The 21,865-nt window shown below is 43.7% G+C and overlaps 1 protein-coding gene across 1 annotated transcript in view; it reads right to left on the reverse strand.

The window, feature by feature from the left end:
* The window catches only part of LOC135548829 (follistatin-related protein 4-like), a 217,120-nt gene that overhangs the window by 8,676 nt on the left and 186,579 nt on the right, over nt 1–21,865 (reverse strand). The window contains exons 7-14 of the mRNA XM_064978796.1: nt 21,300–21,466; nt 17,124–17,244; nt 15,806–15,967; nt 12,176–12,310; nt 10,806–10,832; nt 9,752–9,870; nt 7,758–7,907; nt 5,878–5,985 (exon numbers count right to left, since the gene is read on the reverse strand). Of these exons, the coding sequence (XP_064834868.1) occupies nt 5,878–5,985; nt 7,758–7,907; nt 9,752–9,870; nt 10,806–10,832; nt 12,176–12,310; nt 15,806–15,967; nt 17,124–17,244; nt 21,300–21,466 (989 nt within the window). The remainder of the gene's footprint in view (nt 1–5,877; nt 5,986–7,757; nt 7,908–9,751; nt 9,871–10,805; nt 10,833–12,175; nt 12,311–15,805; nt 15,968–17,123; nt 17,245–21,299; nt 21,467–21,865) is intronic.

Genomic DNA, 21,865 nt, shown 5'->3' on the forward strand with positions numbered 1-21,865 from the left:
GTATGTACATGACAAATGCTTCATCAGGTACCCTACATTAATCAGGTCACTGTCAAGGACTTGTGGACTGTTTATGTGACCACTGCATAGCTTGGCTTGTTTAAGGAACCCCAGTAAATATTTCATGTAGAAGCTATTTGAATTAAAGAGAAAACAACTAAAGACTCTAATCTGAAGTCTGTGCCATCCCTACTAATGCTCTAAAGCCATCACATTGTCAGTGGGGGACCTGATTTTGTATTTTGCAGTCTTCTTATGAGCAAACTATACTGACAAATTTAAAAAAACAACGTTTTAATGCAGCGCCCTTTGCCATTGCAGTCAACAGAGCTACAGAGCCCCGGATGTAACAAAACAGTTATTTTTTTTGAGAGAGAAACCTTGTTAATAAAGAAGGTCATTAGAGATGTTACATTGTTACAATGGTGAAGAGTTAATGAGATCACACGTCATAGAAGTCATGTCTAATTAGGAAGTTATGCTCTCACAGGCTCACATCATAGAAGTCATGTCTAATTAGGAAATTATGCTCTCACAGGCTCACATCATAGAAGTCATGTCTAATTAAGAAGTAATGCTCTCACAGGCTCACATCATAGAAGTCATGTCTAATTAGGAAGTTATGCTTTCACAGGCTCACATCACAGAACTCATGTCTAATTAGGAAGTAATGATCTCACAGGCTCACATCATAGAAGTCATGTCTAATTAAGAAGTAATGCTCTCACAGGCTCACATCATAGAAGTCATGTCTAATTAAGAAGTAATGCTCTCACAGGCTCACATCATAGAAGTCGTGTCTAATTAGGAAGTAATGCTCTCACAGGCTCACATCATAGAACTCATGTCTAATTAGGAAGTAATGCTCTCACAGGCTCACATCATAGAAGTCATGTCTAATTAAGAAGTAATGCTCTCACAGGCTCACATCATAAAGTCATGTCTAATTAAGAAGTAATGCTCTCACAGGCTCACATCATAGAACTCATGTCTAATTAGGAAGTAATGATCTCACAGGCTCACATCATAGAAGTCATGCCTAATTAGGAAGTAATGCTCTCACAGGCTCACATCATAGAAGTCATGTCTAATTAGGAAGTAATGCTCTCACAGGCTCACATCATAGAAGTCATGTCTAATTAGGAAGTAATGATCTCACAGGCTCACATCATAGAAGTCATGTCTAATTAGGAAGTAATGATCTCACAGGCTCACATCATAGAAGTCATGTCTAATTAGGAAGTAATGCTCGCTCACATCATAGAAGTCATGCCTAATTAGGAAGTAATGCTCTCACAGGCTCACATCATAGAAGTCATGTCTAATTAGGAAGTTATGATCTCACAGGCTCACATCATAGAAGTCATGTCTAATTAGGAAGTTATGCTCTCACAGGCTCACATCATAGAAGTCATGTCTAATTAGGAAGTAATGCTCTCACAGGCTCACATCATAGAACTCATGTCTAATTAGGAAGTAATGCTCTCACAGGCTCACATCATAGAAGTCATGTCTAATTAAGAAGTAATGATCTCACAGGCTCACATCATAGAAGTCATGTCTAATTAAGAAGTAATGCTCTCACAGGCTCACATCATAGAAGTCATGTCTAATTAAGAAGTAATGCTCTCACAGGCTCACATCACAGAACTCATGTCTAATTAGGAAGTAATGCTCTCACAGGCTCACATCACAGAACTCATGTCTAATTAGGAAGTTATGATCTCACAGGCTCACATCACAGAACTCATGTCTAATTAGGAAGTAATGCTCTCACAGGCTCACATCACAGAACTCATGTCTAATTAGGAAGTAATGCTCTCACAGGCTCACATCACAGAACTCATGTCTAATTAGGAAGTTATGATCTCACAGGCTCAGGATGCTGTAAACTTCACACCACCACCCTGGCACATATTGGTCATATGCACCATGTTACTGTATTTTACCTCTGCTCTTATTTTCTCTCCTGTATTACACCTATTGTGTAGGTTTACCACTGAAGGGGAATTGGTTTGTACTGACTGAGTACCTTTTATATGGAACTGTACTTCCTGCAAGGCAGATTGGTGGATCTCAATGTTATTAAGAAATATCCAACTCCTGAGATAGACCTTTGTCCTCTCTAGGGGGTGTACTTGTACATCAAGCTTCAGAAACAGGAGATAGGATCGTACTTCTATGAGCCGTTCTGGCTCACACAAGCCAAGGCTCGTGCAAACATACTTACTAATATCCAACTAGCAGGCCTCTAATGGCCAATTCCATTATCCAAGTATCTATTACAGCTGCATCTTTTGATCATGCTGAGGTTTCAACATATTCCAGTGTCTTGCCACTGTTATGTTGTAAGCTCATATCAGCATGTTTCTAAACCCTAGTTTCGTAGGTAATTATCTAATGATCCTGTAGCCAAATTTCAACATATATACTGAACAAAAATATAAATGCAAAATACAACAATTTCAACGATTTTACTGAGTTACAGTTCATATAAGGAAATCAGTCAATTGAAATACATGAATTAGGCCCTAATCTATTGATTTCACATGACTGGGCAGGGGCACATCGAGTTTGTCCAGGTAGCTGGTCTCAGGTAATCCCACAGGTGAAGAAGCCGGATGTGGAGGTCCTGGGCTGGCGTGGTTACACGTGGTCTGTGGTTGTGAGGCCAGTTGGACATACTGCCAAATTCTCTAAAACGAGGTTGGAGGAGGCTTATGGTAGAGAAATTAACATTACATTCTCTGACAACAGCTCAGGTGGACATTCCTTCAGTCAGAATGCCAATTGCACACTCCCTCAAAACTTGAGACATCTGTGGCATTGTGTTGAGTGGCAAAACTGCACATTTTAGAGTGGCCTTTTATTGTCCCCCAGTACAAGGTGCACCTGTGTAATTATCATGCTGTTTAATCAGCTTCTTGAGATGCCACACCTGTCAGGTGGATGGATTATCTTGGTGAAGGAGAAATGCTTACTAACAAGGATGTAAACAAATTTGTGCACATTGTGCAACATTTGAGAGAAATAAGCTTTTTGTGATTATGGAAAAATTCTGGGATCTTTTATTTCAGCTCATGCGTTTATTTTTGTTCAGTATATATTGTAGCCTAGGCCTTTATTTCCTGCAAAATCACACTCATCCCACTGTAAGCAAGCTTACAGCCTACTGCTGAAAGAGAAGGCAAAGAGGGGTGGGCTGATCAGCTGATCATAGCGAATGTAGATGATGTAAATTAGCTAGTTAGCTATGCTGTTGAAACAATCTAACTAGTATTAATCTGTGGTTGGAGTTTGTTCGAGGAGGGTGTAGCTGCAGACCAATATGGCGACCGAAGTACGGGCGAGTGGGTGTGTCGAAGGGAAAGTAGTGGCCATGAGGAAAGGAGTGGGTGTGTCAAAAGGAAAGGAGTGGGTGTGTCAAAAGGAAAGGAGTGGGTGTGTGGAAATGAGTGGGTGTGTGGAAATGAGTGGGTGTGTCAAAAGGAAAGTAGTGGGCATGTGGAAATGGGTGGGTGTGTCAAAAGGAAAGTAGTGGGCATGTGGAAATGGGTGGGTGTGTCAAAAGGAAAGTAGTGGGCGTGTGGAAATGAGTGGGTGTGTCAAAAGGAAAGTAGTGGGCGTGTGGAAATGAGTGGGTGTGTCAAAAGGAAAGTAGGGGGCGTGTGGAAATGAGTGGGTGTGTCAAAAGCTACAGGTTAGACGGTTTTGACTGAGCTGTGTTTTTTTTCTTACTGCACAATTACTGTACATTGAGCTTCCCCGTACCACGAGAGTTTGGACTTCTGGTTTGAAGCCAGAGGATGAGTCGTATTTCACTGTTAGTTTTACACAAATAATTGTACATTTTTAGATATAAAACAGACCATTTTGTTTTTAATTAAAAGTACTGATGATGGATGTACCGTTGCTTGTATGCCCGTGCTTACTGTGACTGCCACCCATGCCGTTGCTTGGAAAACGGTGTTGTTGCCATTCATGCCCTCCCAATTGAGTAGTAGACTGTATGTGTGTATCAAGGTGACACCTAGATAGTTATCAATATGAGTTATTTCTTGTGTAGGCTGTTATCCTAATTGAAATAAAATCATGGGAGGAGAAAAATGACCGTGTTTGCTGCCCAGTGGGAAGCAACTCTGTTCGGTATGCACATCGATGCAACACTGATGCACTAGTCATTCGCACTGGCTTATCGACTTGTCGTGCATCCCAATCAGCCACGCAAAACAGTCTTGATTGGCAACAAATCTGTCCATATTGGGCCTCAGCTACCCATACTTGGTTTGTTCTGCTGCTGACATCTACCTCTTAGGCCTACGAACAAACACTCAAATTGAAGCCTTTCCTGTTCCTGACAGTGAGATGACACATACAACTAGCTACTATACTAAACGTTTAGCACAGGTAGCTTCTGCCAGCAGGAATGAGTGCAATATGTGCTCGCATGGGGCCATTTTCCAAGATACAGTTGTTTTGAAATGAGCTAGATTGATGGGCAACTTGTTTTTTTTTTTTTTTTTTAAACAAGAGAGAAAATAGACTTAAAGTGAAATAAAAATGTAACAACGAAACAAGGCCACCAATCTGAAAGGGGACTTTCCTCATAGAATGGGGGGGAAAAGAGCAGGTGGTCAGACACTCTTAGACCTCTATCGGTGCATCTGCTTGATACCGCACATGTCTCTCTCTGTGGTCCTCTGTAGCTTCAGTTGGTGGACCGTGGTGCTTGTGATGCCAGGACAGTGGGTTCGATTCCTTGGACCACCCATACGTAAGACGTAGGCACGCAGAACTGTAAGCCGCTCTGGATAAAAGCATCTGCTGATGCATTATTATATTACCTCTGCCTCAATCGCTGTCTCTGAATAGCCAGCATTGGCACATGCATACGTTGACAGCGAGACCCATCAGACAGTTGGAAAGGCTTTCCCTCCCTTTTCAACATCCCTGCGCCCTCATTTGTTTTTATCTAATAAATTGACAATCTCACTTGGACGTTTGCTTAGAGACATTGAGCTAGTAAAAAAAGGAGGTGTTTTAAATGTTGAATTGGAGAACGGAGTACTGCCGGTGCTCAGGTCAATTACTTGCATTCCAAGTAATAATGACATTATCAAGCCCTTTATCTGCCATGTGATCCATATGCCCCACAGTCAGTTATGCAGATTTCCTGAAATTGAATTTTGGACCGAATGATTCAAGCCTCATTCTGTAATTATTCATGACTATTGAGCGACAACAGAACGCCAGGCGTGTTTGAGTAGTTCTGACAATTCACCCGAATGCCTATGCAGAGCCGTTTGAGAATTTACAACACTTTGAAGAATGAACGGAAAATCACTTTGTTTGAGATAGAAAAGTGCCTTTCAAAAGTGCCTCGCCTCCTCTTTATTGGAGACCCGTTGCGTCTCGGTTGGTCGTGAGAACATATTACGATTTCACAATGAGCTCAAACTGACAAGAGCTCACATACTCTCCCTTGCTAATAAGGCTGATAGCAAGGGAGAGTATTGGCTGCTGACAGACAGAGCACCTCACAAGATTTTAATAGAACGCCAAAGGAAGAGGAACAGAACAATAAACATGTTGTGGCCATTGCAAAATGACAATGTAGTCCCTCAGCAGTTGAAGTAAGCTGTGCTGCTGTCCTCGGTTACCTCAGCCCTATAAATACTACCCCTGGGGGGTAGGGGGGCTGTAATCATCCCTGAAGGCACTGTCTACGGTGCCACAGCTGTAAATTGTAGTTTGCGAACATTGCGAAACATACATAGATTAAATACTCGCACAAATAAGATACTTGCTCATACACACATGCACACACACATACACAAATGGACAAAAATACACAAGTGCACACCAATAACTCCTTACCTTTAAGGTTGGGTGGGACTTCTGCATGCTGCCCCAGCTTAGCACCCAGACCTGGTCATGTGACTTGTCATAGAGCAGCTTCACTGGGAAAGGATCTGTTTCTACCGTCTTGAGAGAGAGAGAGAGAGACACAGAAGCGTGATCTGTTTCACCTGTCCTTGTGATTGTTTCTACCCCCCTCCAGGTGTCGCTGATTTTCCCTTGTGCATTTATCCCCGTGGTTCCCGTCTCCTTGCGTCAGTTCGTCTCGTATGTTGAAGTCAACCAGCGTGTTTGATCCCGTGCTCCTGCTTTTCTATTCTCTTCGACTAGTCCTCCCGACCCCCCCCTCCCTTCCCCATCGCCACCCCCAGTGAAGCGCGACAGAGGCATGTGTTCAGTAATGGGAAGCCAGCCTATTTATTTTCCCCTGGTCAGCTATGTGTCAACAGCACTCCCACTCCGGGACCCCTCAGAGGAGGAGGGGGACGCTGACGCTGCCACTCACATGTCAGAGAAGGGGAATGGGGGGGGGGGCAGAGTGCACCCAACAATGAGACATACCGGCAACTGACCGCTCGCCACATTCCCCCGTACACTCCTAGTTTGTTACAGACACATCTCACTCACTATCAGCTCACTGTTTTTTTTACAGCCATTTTATTTTTACAGCATTTCTCCAGCTAAAGAGTTATTACATTTTTTTTAAATAATGTTCAGTATCTAATATCATGCAGCGTGACAGTAAACGAAAAGGACTTTGCCGTTGTTGCTGTTGTCGAGTCAACATATGAGCACAAGAAGGGTGTTCTTTCTGTCTCTTTCAAAAGACTCCCAGAAACGTCTCCGTAAAGAGTGGAGACGGCTGAGATAGAGGGTGAGGTACAGGAGGCAGAGAGAGATGGAGGGAGAGAGGAAAGGGATGATGCATTAACCCCCTGCCCTCACACACACCCGTGAGGGTATGGCGAAGTGTGACAAGAACTTGGCGATTGGGAAACCACTAACTTGTCCGTTTTCAGCCCTCTTCTTTTTTCTCTACCTCTCTCTCTCTACCTCCCTCTCTCTCTCTACCTCTCTCTCTCTACCTCTCTCTCTCTACCTCCCTCTCTCTCTCTACCTCTCTCTCTCTACCTCTCTCTCTCTCTCTCTACCTCTCTCTACCTCTCTCTCTCTACCTCTCTCTCTCTACCTCCCTCTCTCTACCTCCCTCTCTCTACCTCCCTCTCTCTACCTCCCTCTCTCTCTACCTCTCTCTCTCTACCTCCCTCTCTCTACCTCCCTCTCTCTACCTCCTCTCTCTCTACCTCTCTCTCTACCTCTCTCTCTCTCTACCTCTCTCTCTCTACCTCTCTCTACCTCTCTCTCTCTCTACCTCCCTCTCTCTCTCTCCTCCCTCTCTCTCTCTACCTCCCTCTCTCTCTCTACCTCCCTCTCTCTCTCTACCTCCCTCTCTCTCTCTACCTCCCTCTCTCTCTCTACCTCCCTCTCTCTCTCTACCTCCCTCTCTCTCTCTACCTCCCTCTCTCTCTCTACCTCTCTCTCTCTCTCTACCTCCCTCTCTCTCTCTACCTCCCTCTCTCTCTCTACCTCCCTCTCTCTCTCTACCTCCCTCTCTCTCTCTACCTCCCTCTCTCTCTCTACCTCCCTCTCTCTCTCTACCTCCCTCTCTCTACCTCTACCTCTCTCTCTACCTCTCTCTCTCTCTACCTCTCTCTCTCTCTACCTCTCTCTCTCTCTACCTCTCTCTCTCTCTACCTCTCTCTCTCTACCTCTCTCTCTCTCTACCTCTCTCTCTCTCTACCTCTACCTCTCTCTCTCTCTCTCTCTACCTCTCTCATAGGGAGGGGGGGGGGCACTCTCTAAACAGCTCATAGAGAAGATGAATAATACCAACCAACCTGCACCACATTCTGGGCCTGGGTGTCGATGACCAGCAGGCGTTTCTGAAGGGGCTGGGTGACGTAGATGTATTTATCCCTCACACTGACCGCTGAGGACCACACACAGTGTTCCGGAGACACACCTTCACCTTTCGGGCACATCTCCTCCTGGAGAAAGAACGGGATGGAAGAAGAGACCGAAAGGAGGAACGAAAGACGGGAAGAAGGGAGGAAGCAGAAGAAGACGGTGACGAAGAAGAAGCAGAATAGAAGGGAGCGTGGCGAATCCACGGTTAATCACATAGCTTCCACACACGAGATTGGGCCATCATGCAGCAGGGAAAATGCTGTTTACAGCAGCAATGGACTAACAAATGCCTTATTACATTTGTATTGATCTGTAATACAATTACCGCAATCTGTACAACTTAAATCCCACAGAAAAACAAGCAACTTTTACCAACTTAAGCCCATTACTTTGAGAGAGCGATGTTCTCCAGTACAATATATTACAGACGTGCAGGGTTACTGTGAGCTATTGACTTGGGGTCTTTGACTAATGGACATTCGTAATCCCGTAACATTTAGTGAACGGAGGGCACAGATACTGGCAATGGGCTGTAGTGGAGTGTGTGTGTGTGTGTGTGTGTGTGTGTGTGGGGGGGGGGGGGGGTGCATCTGTACAGTGCATTCGGGAAGTATTCTGACCCATTCTCTTTTTCCACATTCTGTTACGTTACATCCTTTAAATGTGTTAAATTCCTTTCCCCTCAATCTACACACAATACACCATAATGTCAATGCGAAAACACGTTTTCCAGAAAGTTTTGTCTATGTATTAAAGTAAAAAACAGAAATACCTTATTTACATAAGTATTCAGACCCTTTGCTATGAGACTTGACATTGAGCTCAGGTGCATCCTGTTTCCATTGATCATCCTTGAGATGTTTCTACAACTTGATTGGAGTCCACCTGTGGTAAATTCAATTACTTGGACATGATTTGGAAAGGCACACACCTGTCTATATAAGGTCCCACAGTTGACAGTGTATGTCAGAGCAAAAACCATAGAGCTCAGAGACAGGAGAGGGTACCAAAACATTTCTGCAGCACTGAAGGTCCCCAAGAACACAGTGGCCTCCAACATTCTTAAATGGAAGAAGTGTGGAACCAACAACACTCTTCCAAGAGCTGGCCGCTCTTTGCCTGAATGCTAAGCGTCAATTCTGGAGGAAACCTGGCACCATCCCTACGGTGAAGCATGGTGGTGGCAGCATTATGCTGTGGGGATGTTTTTCAGCGGCAGGGACTGGGAGACTAGTCAGGATTGAGGGAAAGATGAACGTAGCAAAGAACATAGAGTTCATTGCTAAAAACCACCTCCAGAGTGCTCAGGACCTCAGACTGGGATGAAGGTTCACCTTCCAGCAGTACAACGACCCTAAGCACACAGCCAAAACAATGCAGGAGTGGCTTCGGGACAAATCTTTGAATGTCCTTGAGTGCCCAGCCAGAGCCTGGACTTGAACCCGATTGAACATCTGACCTGAAAATAGCTGTGCATCAACGCTCCCCATCCAACCTGAGAGGATCTGCGGAGAAGAATGGGAGAAACTCCCCAAATACATATGTGCCAAGTTTGTAGCGTCCTATCTAAGAAGACTCCAGGCTGTGTTCGCTGCCAAAGGTGCTTCAACAAAGTACTGAGTAAAGGGTCTGACTACCTATGTAAATGTGATATTTCATTATTCTATTTTTTTTTAACCTGTTTTTGCTTTGTCATTATGGGGTGTTGTGTGTAGATTGCTGACGATTTTTATTTATTTAATCCATTTTAGAATAAGGCTGTAACGTAACAAAATGTGGAAAAAGTCAAGGGGTCTGAATACTTTCTGAAGAGTGATTCCCTCTGGATTAGTATATATTTAATATCATCTCAAGTCATAAAAAGTCCACAAATACAAAGTCCAAAAAATCATTATCCTCTAAAACATGTACAGTATGTACTCACATAGCTAGCCATGATCCTCTCGGTGCACTTGATGTGTCTGCGTATCTCACACTTGCTGGGCTGCAGCACCGTGATGCCCTCATCAGAAAACACATAGAACATGTTCCCTACGCTCAACCCTGGGGAGATAGGACATAAAAATTGGTTCAGCTAACATTCAAGAGCCTACCAGAGCCTACAGACCCTGTTAGCAACGCCTGAGCTGCTGAATGACTGGTGGTGTTTTCAGGCATTTTGACAGCACAGTCAGTCTCTGTAAACAGCATGTCTAGCGAGTGAATTGTGAGACTGTCTTCTCAAACTTGATAGCCGCTATGAGCGCAATAACATTTTGCGGGCCAGTACCTGACCCTAAACAACAGCTGTTAACTAGACAACTGCTATTCATGCTTTGGAAAAGCACATTGTGTGGGGATGGATGGCAGGTTACATCATATTGAATGACGAGGTGAAAGCAGCACTGTGAGTGCTGCTGACACAGTCGTGTTGTGACGTGCAGGCCAGTGGTGCAGTCTGCATCAGGATTCAAACGGGTGGGCCTCTCTCATACTCTCTAATCAGCCAAAAGAGTTATTCTCATACACACGTTTTGGTGTCACAACTCCATTATACTGTTCTGAGGAAGAGCTATGTGTGCTGAAGTGTTGAGGCAGGCCTGTAACAAAACTGTTTTAATCGTGTGTATATTTTCATGGTCAAGTCTTTGTGAAATAATGTTTTCAGCAAGAACACATACACACCAATCATCATTCAGGAAGATATAGTAAAATGATGGAAATTAGCGGAAATTAGTAGCGTTGCGTGGTGTTTTACAAATTATGTGTTACTCTTGTGGATTTGTATTCCACACAAGCATTTCGCTACACCCACATTAACTGCTAAACATATGTATGTGACAAATACAATTTGATTTGACATATACTGCATATAATGAACCTATTCACCCGACACGACATGGGCATTCAGAAGAATGTTGGTCAATTCTAGAAGTTCATTTAAAAGAACAGGAAATAAGACCTGGTGACAAGTGTTATACAACAGTAGATTTTAGTACCTTCCTCCCGCCACAGTATGTTTGCCACTGCAGCATCAGCATCAGAATGACAGAAGAGCGATGGAGAAAGGGAGACAGAGGAGAGAGAGAGAGAGAGAGACCATGTCAAGTCATTTCAGAACAAGTGGGACAGAAACACATTTAGAGTGTTTCTTTACAGAGGCAGAGATTCTGTATTATCACAACATAAACGTGTTCTAGATTTTTTTAATTGCATTTGAGGTCTATCTAAATCTCAAAGGCTATACAAATGTTATATATATATATATACACTGTACATACAGATACCATTCAATAAATCAGATACAAAGCATTATAATTGATTTGTTATAACTTCTGTTTCTGACACTATATACCAGAGGTGTGGACTCGAGTCAGAATCAAGTCAGTCACAAATATGATGACTTGCAACTCGACTTTGACACCAATGACTCGTGACTTAACTTGGACTTGAGCCTTTTGACTCAAACTGACTTGATACCCTCCCCAAGCCCAAATATTAAAAATTGTGCAGCGCATCAACTCTTCATTTAACGGATTACAGTTTGAATCGGACAGCAGCCAATCAAATTGAGCCAGCTGATAAAAAGTTGTGCATGGCAGTGCAGAGGACCGTTGGTGGGTGAATTCAGACGGAGCCCTTGGAAAGTTGATACCCCATATTATTATTTTCGGATATAAAGACTACGATGTAGTCAACAAAAAAACACATTGCAACTTGCAAAACATGTGGGAAGAAAATTATAGATTGCGGCCCAAAGCGATCCTCGATAGGCGATTGATATGAGGGGGGGACGGGGGACTTTCTCATAGCTTCCCATGTATTTCCATGGAAATATGAGGTTTATTTGGAAAATAAAAAGTATATATACTTTAAATGCATTCATGATTTGTGTAAATGTAATATACTAAGTATTACTACTGTTAAAAATATGAAATGGTATTACATTGAAGAGCACATTATGACTTGTTTAGGACTCGAAACTCAAAGTTTAGCACTTGAGATTCATTGGTCTGGACTTGAGACTTGACTCGGACTTTAAAAATATATATATTTTGACCTTTATTTAGCCAGGTAGGCCATTTGAGAACAAGTTCTCATTTACAACTGCGACCTGGCCAAGATACAGCAAAGCAGTGCAGCAAAAAGAACAACAGAGTTGCCTGTCTTGACTTGGGACTTGAGTGCTAAAACTTGAGACTTACTTGTGACTTGTGAAACAATGAGCTGGTCCCACCTCTGCTTTCTACAGTCTACTATTTTCGTTAATTGTATTGTAATTGTTAATTAATGTCTACATTTTCATTGCCAAAATTGGCTTTTGAAAATCCCAGAGACATTTTTCCATGTTCTACTCCCAGCCACTTACGTGTCTTTCTGGCTGAGTCCTCCACAAACAGAGACGATATGTCCTCGTCCACCCCCACCTCGTTCTTCGCAATGCAGGTGTAGGCGCCTGTGTCCTCATAGCGTACACTGCCAATGTGGAGCTCGCTCCCATTCGCTGTGTTAGAGATGAGCAGAAAAGGCAAGTGTTAGCTCAGCCCCACGTTTCTACACTGATACACATTTTCCATGGATGTTTCATCCTCCCACCTAAAAATGCACACTCTGTCCTTTTCAAAAATGAATAAACAAAGATACCTACCTGCGTACCTACTTCTCACTAACAGAAGCCATTGACGCCAGAACCCTTTTGACGACATCACAACAACACTTTATCAAAATATACTTTGACTGAATCGTCTCTGTTCTGTTCACAGAGATCTAGAGTGTCAGGTGAAAGGGATGTATCCCAGGGCACAGTGAGTGCTATCATCAGAGGCATCCCTCTCTGACGGTATCACTAGTGTGTGTGTGTGTGTGTTAGATGTATCAGGTAAAGGTGATGTATCCCAGGACACAGTGAGTGCTATCATCAGAGGCATCCCTCTCTGACGGTATCACTAGTGTGTGTGTGTGTTGTTAGATGTATCAGGTAAAGGTGATGTATCCCAGGGCACAGTGAGTGCTATCATCAGAGGCATCCCTCTCTGACGGTATCACTAGTGTGTGTGTGTGTTAGATGTATCAGGTAAAGGTGATGTATCCCAGGGCACAGTGCTATCATCAGAGGCATCCCTCTCTGACGGTATCACTAGTGTGTGTGTGTGTCAGATGTATCAGGTAAAGGTGATGTATCCCAGGGCACAGTGAGTGCTATCATCAGAGGCATCCCTCTCTGACGGTATCACTAGTGTTTGTGTGTGTGTGTTAGATGTATCAGGTAAAGGTGATGTAACCCAGGACACAGTGCTATCATCAGAGGCATCCCTCTCTGACGGTATCACTAGTGTGTGTGTGTGTGTGTTAGATGTATCAGGTAAACGTGATGTATCCCAGGACACAGTGCTATCATGAGAGGCAGCAGAGGTTTTCCTAGCTCTCTGACACTAGTACTCAGCCTTTTGTTGATCTACGACATTCTCTCCCACTCACATCCCTCCCCCCCTCCTCATCCTCACGCTGCTGCTGTTGCTGCATTGTTGCCTTGATCACAAGGCAATCTTCACAACGCCGCAGAAGGAGTGAAGGACGCCTGTGTCAGACAGCTGCTTTCGACACGCCGTGTCAAAGATCATGTGCCAGTCTCTCTTCCACCTTCCTCCCCTCTTCTCTGCCTCCCTCTTGCTGTCCTCTTTGATCTCCCTCTCTTGAGCTCTCTCCATGTGTCCCCTAAATGTGGAGTGGCAGTGCAGAGGCAGTGGAGAACTTCTCAGTGCTACAAAAGACCTGACTGAGCCATGGCCCGAGACTAAAAGCCTGGACTAATATAAACAAACAACTTCCACAGGAACCAATGCACAGATAATGCAATATACATTTATTTAACTAGGCAATTCAGTTAAAAACGCATTCTTATTTTCAATGGTGGCCTAGGAATAGTGGGTTAACTGTCTTGTTCAGAACGACATATTTTTACCTTGTCAGCTCGGGGGATCGACCTTTCGGTTTCTAGTCCAACGCTGGACTACATGCCGCCCCATTTGGAGCAACGTAGATAACAAGAGTTATACCATCTTATAAACAGTCATTTTTGTTACACTATACCTCACGTTATTGAAATGCACAGTTAAATGGATTATGTTTTCACAGTAGTTTGTGTTCAAATTCACTTTTCTATCTACTCTTTAGGGAGGAGAAACGTAATGATGTAAAGTGTGGGCCTCCCGACATTAAACACCAGACAGTGTCGTAATTGCCTATTATCCATAATTATGCTTTGATCAATTTTAATGCATAACCACTCAATTAATAATTTGCCTATAGTTAGACATTGATTTCTCACTTAAAATGTTGTTTTTGTGTTGAATTAATAACAAGGGAACAGAGATATTATACTGTGATTTCAGACTTGTAGAACTGTGTGGCGCCGGGGGGTAAATGGAAGAATAGAATAGATAGAAATTAAATATACAGAGATGATGTGTATATATATATATATATATATATTTTTAATTTCTATATATTCTATTCTTCCATTTATATATAATATACAAATTTATATACATATTTATTTACATACCAACAAAAGCTATGTAAAAAAAATAAAAAATAAAAAAAATAATTGGGTTGTGTAATGGACACTGTAGCTATAGGAGAAATGTTTTGTAAAGATTGACAGCATTTTTATCAATTCAGTAAGGGGTGGATTTTTGTCTAACTTTTCTTTTGTCAAACTTTCTTTATTGCGATTAACAGTGCTTGTCGAATAAATTATGATTGCCACACTAGTGATACCGTCAGAGAGGGATGCCTCTGAATCATACACGTTTCTTTGCTAATCTTGCATTCTATCCATATTTGGCTTTTGCAGGCTACCTGATACATGACACAGATAGGTGGGATGGCATACAGTCTATCGACAATTTATTCATGAGGAATTTACCTAAACTAATGAAGGAAACACTTCAACTACTTCATTTTTATTTGACATTCTAGATTTTGGGATGTCCATTAGCTCCAGCTGTTTTTATCGACACAAACGCACCGCAGCAGTCAATTGTCGCATCTATTTTCTATGCAAACCTTCTAAATGTCAAGAAAAAAAATCACTGGACAACTTAATGGGAACATAGCTAGTGAGCACTGTAGCCTCACCTTTACATTGGCAAGAAAGATTGTGAGCTCTAACATTAGCCTCCGAGTTGGAAATCAATTTACTGATGCAATGTTGAAAAAAATAATGTGTAGAATATCACTCTCTAAAACCACCGTGCTCTGTAGACTTTTGAGCACTCTGTTAAACCTTTACTAGGTATAAGACTATCATCAGATCTGATAACAATTAGATGGACATCCTAGAACCTAGCTCTAAACCGAGCTGTGAGAGTTGGCCGATCCGTGAAGCTGGGTTGCAGGACGTTAACGTATGTGTGAAGCTTTCAGAACCTCCCCTGTTTAAGCTGCATCTGAAGCCTGCAAAACAGGCTATTATCACAGGTAATGACCCACACACAGCCTGTAAACTGCCATCTAACGAGGACGACTCCATAAAAGACGATCACTTCTGTCCCCTCGGAAATTGAAACTTCCGTTTAACTCCCCCCACATGGCTGGCTGCTGTCGGTTTCATTTTCACACACTGTTGTTCCATCTATTTCTTTCATCTTCTAGGAATGGATATGTACTCTTCTGAAATCAGTGGCCTAAGCAATCAACCGACAAACTAACAATAGTCAAAACGATCACCATAATCTTAGATTTGGCAACACAGGAAGGTGTGACACAGATTGGCACCTAGTATAGCAACACCTCCATGGTTTCCTGCATAGTGGTGTGTCTGGTAAACAGCAGCTGCTATGACGGTAATAACAGGGTGCGTCTCAAGTGGCACCCTGACCCTTATACGTTACCTATGGGCCCTCGTCAAAAGTAGTTCTCTATATAGGCAATAGGGTGTCATTTGGGATGCACTCCGTCTTGCCAGTGTGGGCAGCAAAGCAGCCTGGTGCCTTACCGATGAGGGAGAGCTGCTTGGACGGTCTAGGCTGCAGGTCCATGCCGTTCTTCAGCCACATGATCTTAGGGTCTGGGATGCCGTCGGCGTGGCAGTGCAGGCTGGCAGACACACCAGGCTCCTGTGCCTGCGTCTCTGGGTAGACCAGGATCACTGGGGGAACTAGATACACAGAAACACGCACACATGCACAGACACACACGTGAAACGAGAGAGAGACACACGCACACAGCCACAAGAGAGAGGAGTTAGGGAGGTATACTTACAAAGAAACATTGATAGGAGTGGCAGAATGGTATAGAAACACACACACACACACACCAGGCACACTGGGCACACCAGGCAGAAAGGATTTAGTTTCACACCAGCACCACACGCATAGCTACATGCACTGCATTACAACAGAGTCCAGCATGAGACATGTTTATAAGAGGCATGCTTACATGTTTATAAGACCAAATAAGATCACAATTGAAATACAAGGTAATTGTCTTCCAAGATAACCTGCCTTTCTAGGAAGAAAACTTTTTCAGCTTTTTCAGCTGAAGCCAGGTCTTAGATGCAGCTGTATCGTTTTTCAATTAGCCTAAATCCTGCCGTACAACACAACACAATCACGCCTATTGTCCCTGTTAATTGAAAATCATTTCAGGCTATTTTTCCTCTATTCATATCTGCGCATGCAAATGAATCAAAGCTCCGAGAACAGCGATTATTATCTTTGATTTGATACGGTACAGACGGCTCTCCCAAGGTCCTCAATGAAGAGGCAGGCGCGGTAATCACACGTCATCCCAGCGAGAGAGGGAAAAAATACTTATGCAAACGAGTTTGTCGAGCAGTGTGCTTTGATAAATGTCTGCAGCATCTGCGCTGCTAGTCGATGTACTGTAGCTACACACGGTTTACATGCTCAGGGTGGAATCAACTGAGTATGGTGAATAGAACGCCATGGTTACAGGTTTCATTTTGCTTTCGATGACAGAATGTTGGACATGTTGGGATCAATGCCATTTTTGCCGATGTGAACGCTGTTGCTGTCATTGGAGTCTGAGGCAGGGGTTACCACTCCTGACCCCGGGAAGGCAACTCTGAAGGTCCCTCCTCCACAAAAGCATCTAACTTGATCAAAATATTTGTTATCTATTCAACAACAAAGCAACAACAGAAAAACGGAAACGGTAACGTTGAACGCAGCAAGGATCGCAAACTGCAACTACTACACGTTTAGTCAGGTCAACATTCTGGTGACCACGTGCCAAAACTAAAATCTGACCCTGAAAGGACAGTGAAATGTCAAGTATGTGCCATTACTAACCATTCACCTGCAGTACATGGGTCTGGTAGAGCTCTTCATATCCATACGCATGACAGCTGTAGTTCCCCATATGAATGGTTGTCACCTTGGTGATGTAGAGGGAGCCGTCATCACCAAAGTCCTATTGGGAGAAGAGGAGGGTGGCAGTGGAGGATGGTGAGGAAGGGAATAAGGGAGGGGAGTGAGGGGGGGGGGGTTGGGGACGAATGGAGGGAGGGAGGGAGGGAGGGAGGGAGGGAGGAGGAGGGAGGGCATACAACAGGGGAGCATGGAGTGATGGGAAGCATATTAGACAATGAATCAACGTGGTCCCTGGGTGTTGGGAGGGGCGTGGGGATTTGAGCCCCGTCGTCACGCTCACTCAGTCTGATAAATAGGAAGGGTTAAAAATACAAAGAACATTAGTGTGATTAATGGAGCCAGTTGTTGTTTTTCCGGATGCACGACTCACCTGGGGTTTTAGCAGGGGCTTAGGGAGGATTAAGAAACTAAATAGTGGTGTCCCGTATGTGGTGGACAGAGTGTGTGCAAAGCTACCTACCTGGTAACAAATCTCTCTCTGAACACAGACTAAAGCCTTGGAGTTTCTTGCCACAAGCTATTGTCCCACTACGTGATTTTAGATAGAACATATTGCTTCTCTCTTAGCTAACGAGGTGGGAGTGGATGAGGACATATCATCTCTAGCGATGCAGAGGAAATACTTAGAACAGACTTAGCAAAACAGAAACTGCTTTAGAAATAAATGACTGTATAGTACAGTACCTGTTGATCACAGGAGGTTGGTGGCACCTTTATTGGGGAGGGCATACTCATGGAAAAAGCTGGAGTGGAGTGAGTGGAATGGTATCAAATACATCGAACCCCTGGTTTCCGTGTGTTTGATACCATTCCATTTGCTCCGTCATTCTTACGAGCCGTCCTCCCCTCAGCAGCCTCCCCCTGTGAGGTAGATATTAAACAGTAGACATTTTTTTCTATAGTATGTAGCCCCATAGGGGATATACTTAAACAAGTACAGGTTTATCTGAGATGCTTTTAATTACCTAGACATGTGTGTACACTATGTGGGTGGACCTGAGACTATACATGCAATACAATCCTCTCAAAGTTAAACTAAACAAGAGATGCTGAACACCTTGTTCACACCGCCATTTGGGTCTCAAATGTTGGACCTTGTAGAGGTAAATGTCTTATAATAAAAAAAATGTAAAGATTTAATACAGTACAGTTTAATACAGTGAGCGGAATTGCTTTACACTTACACATAGTTAATTAGTTCCGCCTTATTTTATAAAGAAGCTAAATATTGTCTGATAAATGTTTCCTTTTGCTTTGTCTTTGAAATGCTAAACCAACCCCGATGCTTCCATTTATCTCCCCTCCCCCTTTATAATACACTAATATTTGTCTATTGTAGCCATAATAGCGTTTGTGGATTTTCCACAGCATTCCCAAACGGGCGAGTTTGACATGCTAATTAACATATGATATAGCATACTTGTTTGAATAGAGAAAGCGCACTACTTAATTTCATTGCTGAATTATCCCCTTGTGTTTCAGTAAAGGTTGGTCTGTCTGGAACTACTGGGGGTGATGAGTGAAACATGGTTTTCTTTCTCCTCAGTACATAGGCTGCTTTGACACAGGCAGTCCAATTCTGATCCTTTTCCACAAATTATTTGACCAATCAGATCAGCTCTTTTGCCAATAATTGGCCACAGGACCAGAACTGCGCAGCCTGTGTAAATGCGGCAGTATAGTGCCGCCCTCTCCTTGAAGGCAATCAAAGCAGAGGGGAACAGATTTTATCTTTCCCAAAACACAACTCAATTACTTTGGAGAAAAGTAGCCGTTCAATATGTAAAATGTCCCATTTACTAGTGGGGGGGGGGGTGGAGAGAGAGAGCGAGAGAGACAGAGAGAGACAGAGAGAGACAGAGCGAGAGAGAGAGAGAGACAGAGCGAGAGAGAGAGAGAGAGAGACAGAGAGAGACAGAGAGAGAGAGAGTGAGAGAGAGTGAGAGAGAGCGAGAGAGACAGAGAGAGACAGAGAGAGAGAGAGAGCGAGAGAGAGTGAGAGAGAGAGAGAGAGCGAGAGAGAGAGCGAGAGAGAGAGCGAGAGAGAGTGAGAGAGAGTGAGAGAGAGAGCGAGAGAGAGAGCGAGAGAGAGCGAGAGAGAGCGAGAGAGAGAGCGAGAGAGAGCGAGAGCGACAGAGAGAGCGACAGAGAGAGAGAGAGAGAGAGAGAGAGAGAGAGAGAGCGACAGAGAGCGAGAGAGAGCGAGAGAGAGAGAGAGAGAGAGAGAGAGAGAGAGCGAGAGAGAGAGCGAGAGAGAGAGCGAGAGAGAGAGAGCGACAGAGAGAGAGAGCGACAGAGAGAGAGAGCGACAGAGAGAGAGAGCGACAGAGAGAGAGAGCGACAGAGAGAGAGAGCGAGAGAGAGAGAGAGCGAGAGAGAGAGCGACAGAGAGAGAGAGCGACAGAGAGAGCGACAGAGAGAGCGAGAGCGAATAATACTGCTCTACCTTTACGCTGTAGCAGAGTGCAGACAAATGGGTCTGATTCCAGCACGGGCAAATTGCCACTCAGCCAGCGAAACGTTTCATATGTCAGAGTGCCTTTTGGGTTGGAATTTCAATCACAGCTAAATGTAATATTTGTTTATTGATTGCAAAATGAGATCATTTTCATAGTACAACAGGAACAACTCAAGTTGGCCTGTAGATGAATCTACTTTACGCTGAGCCGAAGTGACAAATCACACGGCAACCCAACGTAGCAGGGGTAGAAAGACGCCTGAAAGCAGTTCCCGCTTCTGGTTTTTTTTTTTTTTTCGGGGAGGAAACAGAAGTTGGGTTGAAAATACTGGATCCCTGAGAACCGGCAACATCCGCTCTCTGCCAACGGCGCTGGAGGGGCACACGCGGAGACCAAAGGCCTTCAATCAGTATGAATCATTTCCTTTGTTCTCAATTGAAATGTGGCGGTAGTGCCCAATAGGAGGTAACTCTTTCCCTTGCAGACTGTGTGCATTGTAAGAGCATAGAGCCGCCTAAGAATTACGTGGGAACACATGACGCGGAGTGGCACATTGCTTATTGTGCACACCTGCATGTTCTTGCGCATCAGACATTACTTTGTGAACATGAAAAATAACCTCAAAGTGGTAACTGACAACTGTAATTATCGTCACACACTATTTACCACTGAATACTCCACGGCAACAGTAGCAGTAGCATGTGGCATGTTGCTCAGAGGACCTTTTTTTCTCTCACTTCCGTGTCCTCCCCGTGACCCCGCTTATACACATGGCAGTTGACCTGCATGCCATTGTCTATTGTATCTCCATGGCAGCATAACAAGGCCAATTCGTTAACATGCAAGTAGAGAATACTAATCAGCTGGTGGATTAACAGAGTCCCACACTGTCAGCTGTGAGCTAAACAACTCGCCGGCGCCACCACTCCATAGTTCATTAACCGCATGTAGCCAATTCCCATGCTATGCTATGTTGGGATTTGCTAATATTTATTTTGAACATGGTTTGTGCTCTTTCAGATCAGCACGACGCCTGGCAGAGTGCCAATGAGACCCAAATCATTACATAATTTCTAATTCGAATAAATGTTAGCTAAAAAGTGAGGAAAAACACAGACCTGTTTTTAATTGGAAATTTTAAAAAACAAGCTGGGAAAATAAAATGAATTAATGGTGTTAATTTATTTTCCGTGAACCTTTATCTAAAGTTATTGATTATTCTTTGATTTCTTTCAATGTGAAGAGCCCCTGCTGAGAGACATTCTGAGTATAATAAAATATTAACCAACGTTCCAATTATATTTTTTTTCCTAAAAACACACCACATCAAAGTTTACAATGTTGGACACTGGTTCAGTGTTTCACCTTGAAAGGCCCATAATGTTTAAAGACACTCTTATTCACATCGACAGTCATGGAGTGAAAGCCTATGTTTTGGGCTGTAGGACTAACCTGTTTCAACCTTGTTCCCTTGGACTCTGGCTCATACTAGCATGACTTACTTCATGTCGAAACATGATTTTTACAGGGTCCTATAGCTTCCCATAAATTCCCTGGTTTCCAGAAATCCTGGTTGGAGACGACTGATGTCCTCCAACCAGGACAACTGAAAACCTTTGACTCAGCCGACACTCACATTGATGTCCTCCAGGTCCAGGAAGTTGAGTATGATTCCGTTCCTCTTCCAGATGATTGGCGGCCGCAGCGTTCCCTGGATGGCACAAGACAGCACGGTGCTGAGGCCCACTGTTACCGTGGAGACACTCACTCTCTGGTCCTCAGCCAGGCTCAGCTGAACAACCTCTGTAGTCGGGGTGGGGTGAAGAGGGCGAAAGCAAAAGAGAAAGAAAGAAAGAAACCCAATAAAAGAGATGAGCTGGTGGAACTGAACCAAAGACAGACTTTATTCATCACAGAACACACAGGAGGGGATACAAACACAGCTGTGTGAGAGGGAACGGAGTCTGATCTGAGGACGAGAGCAGGACATTGTGGAAATATAATTCCTCTCATTAAGGAAGATTTACATTCAGCTGACTAGCAAGTCCAATTTGTTTCACCTTTAAGGAAAATCAAGAAGCATTGTTCCAGAGTGTCCCCGGGGCCCATATACAGGAAGGAAGAGGGATGAGAGAGGGATGGATGAATGAGGGATGACAGGTAAGAATGTAATAAATACACTGAGTGTACAAAACATTAGAA

The sequence above is a fragment of the Oncorhynchus masou genome, chromosome 11 (genome assembly GCF_036934945.1).
Source record: "Oncorhynchus masou masou isolate Uvic2021 chromosome 11, UVic_Omas_1.1, whole genome shotgun sequence".
Classification (NCBI taxonomy): domain Eukaryota; kingdom Metazoa; phylum Chordata; class Actinopteri; order Salmoniformes; family Salmonidae; genus Oncorhynchus; species Oncorhynchus masou.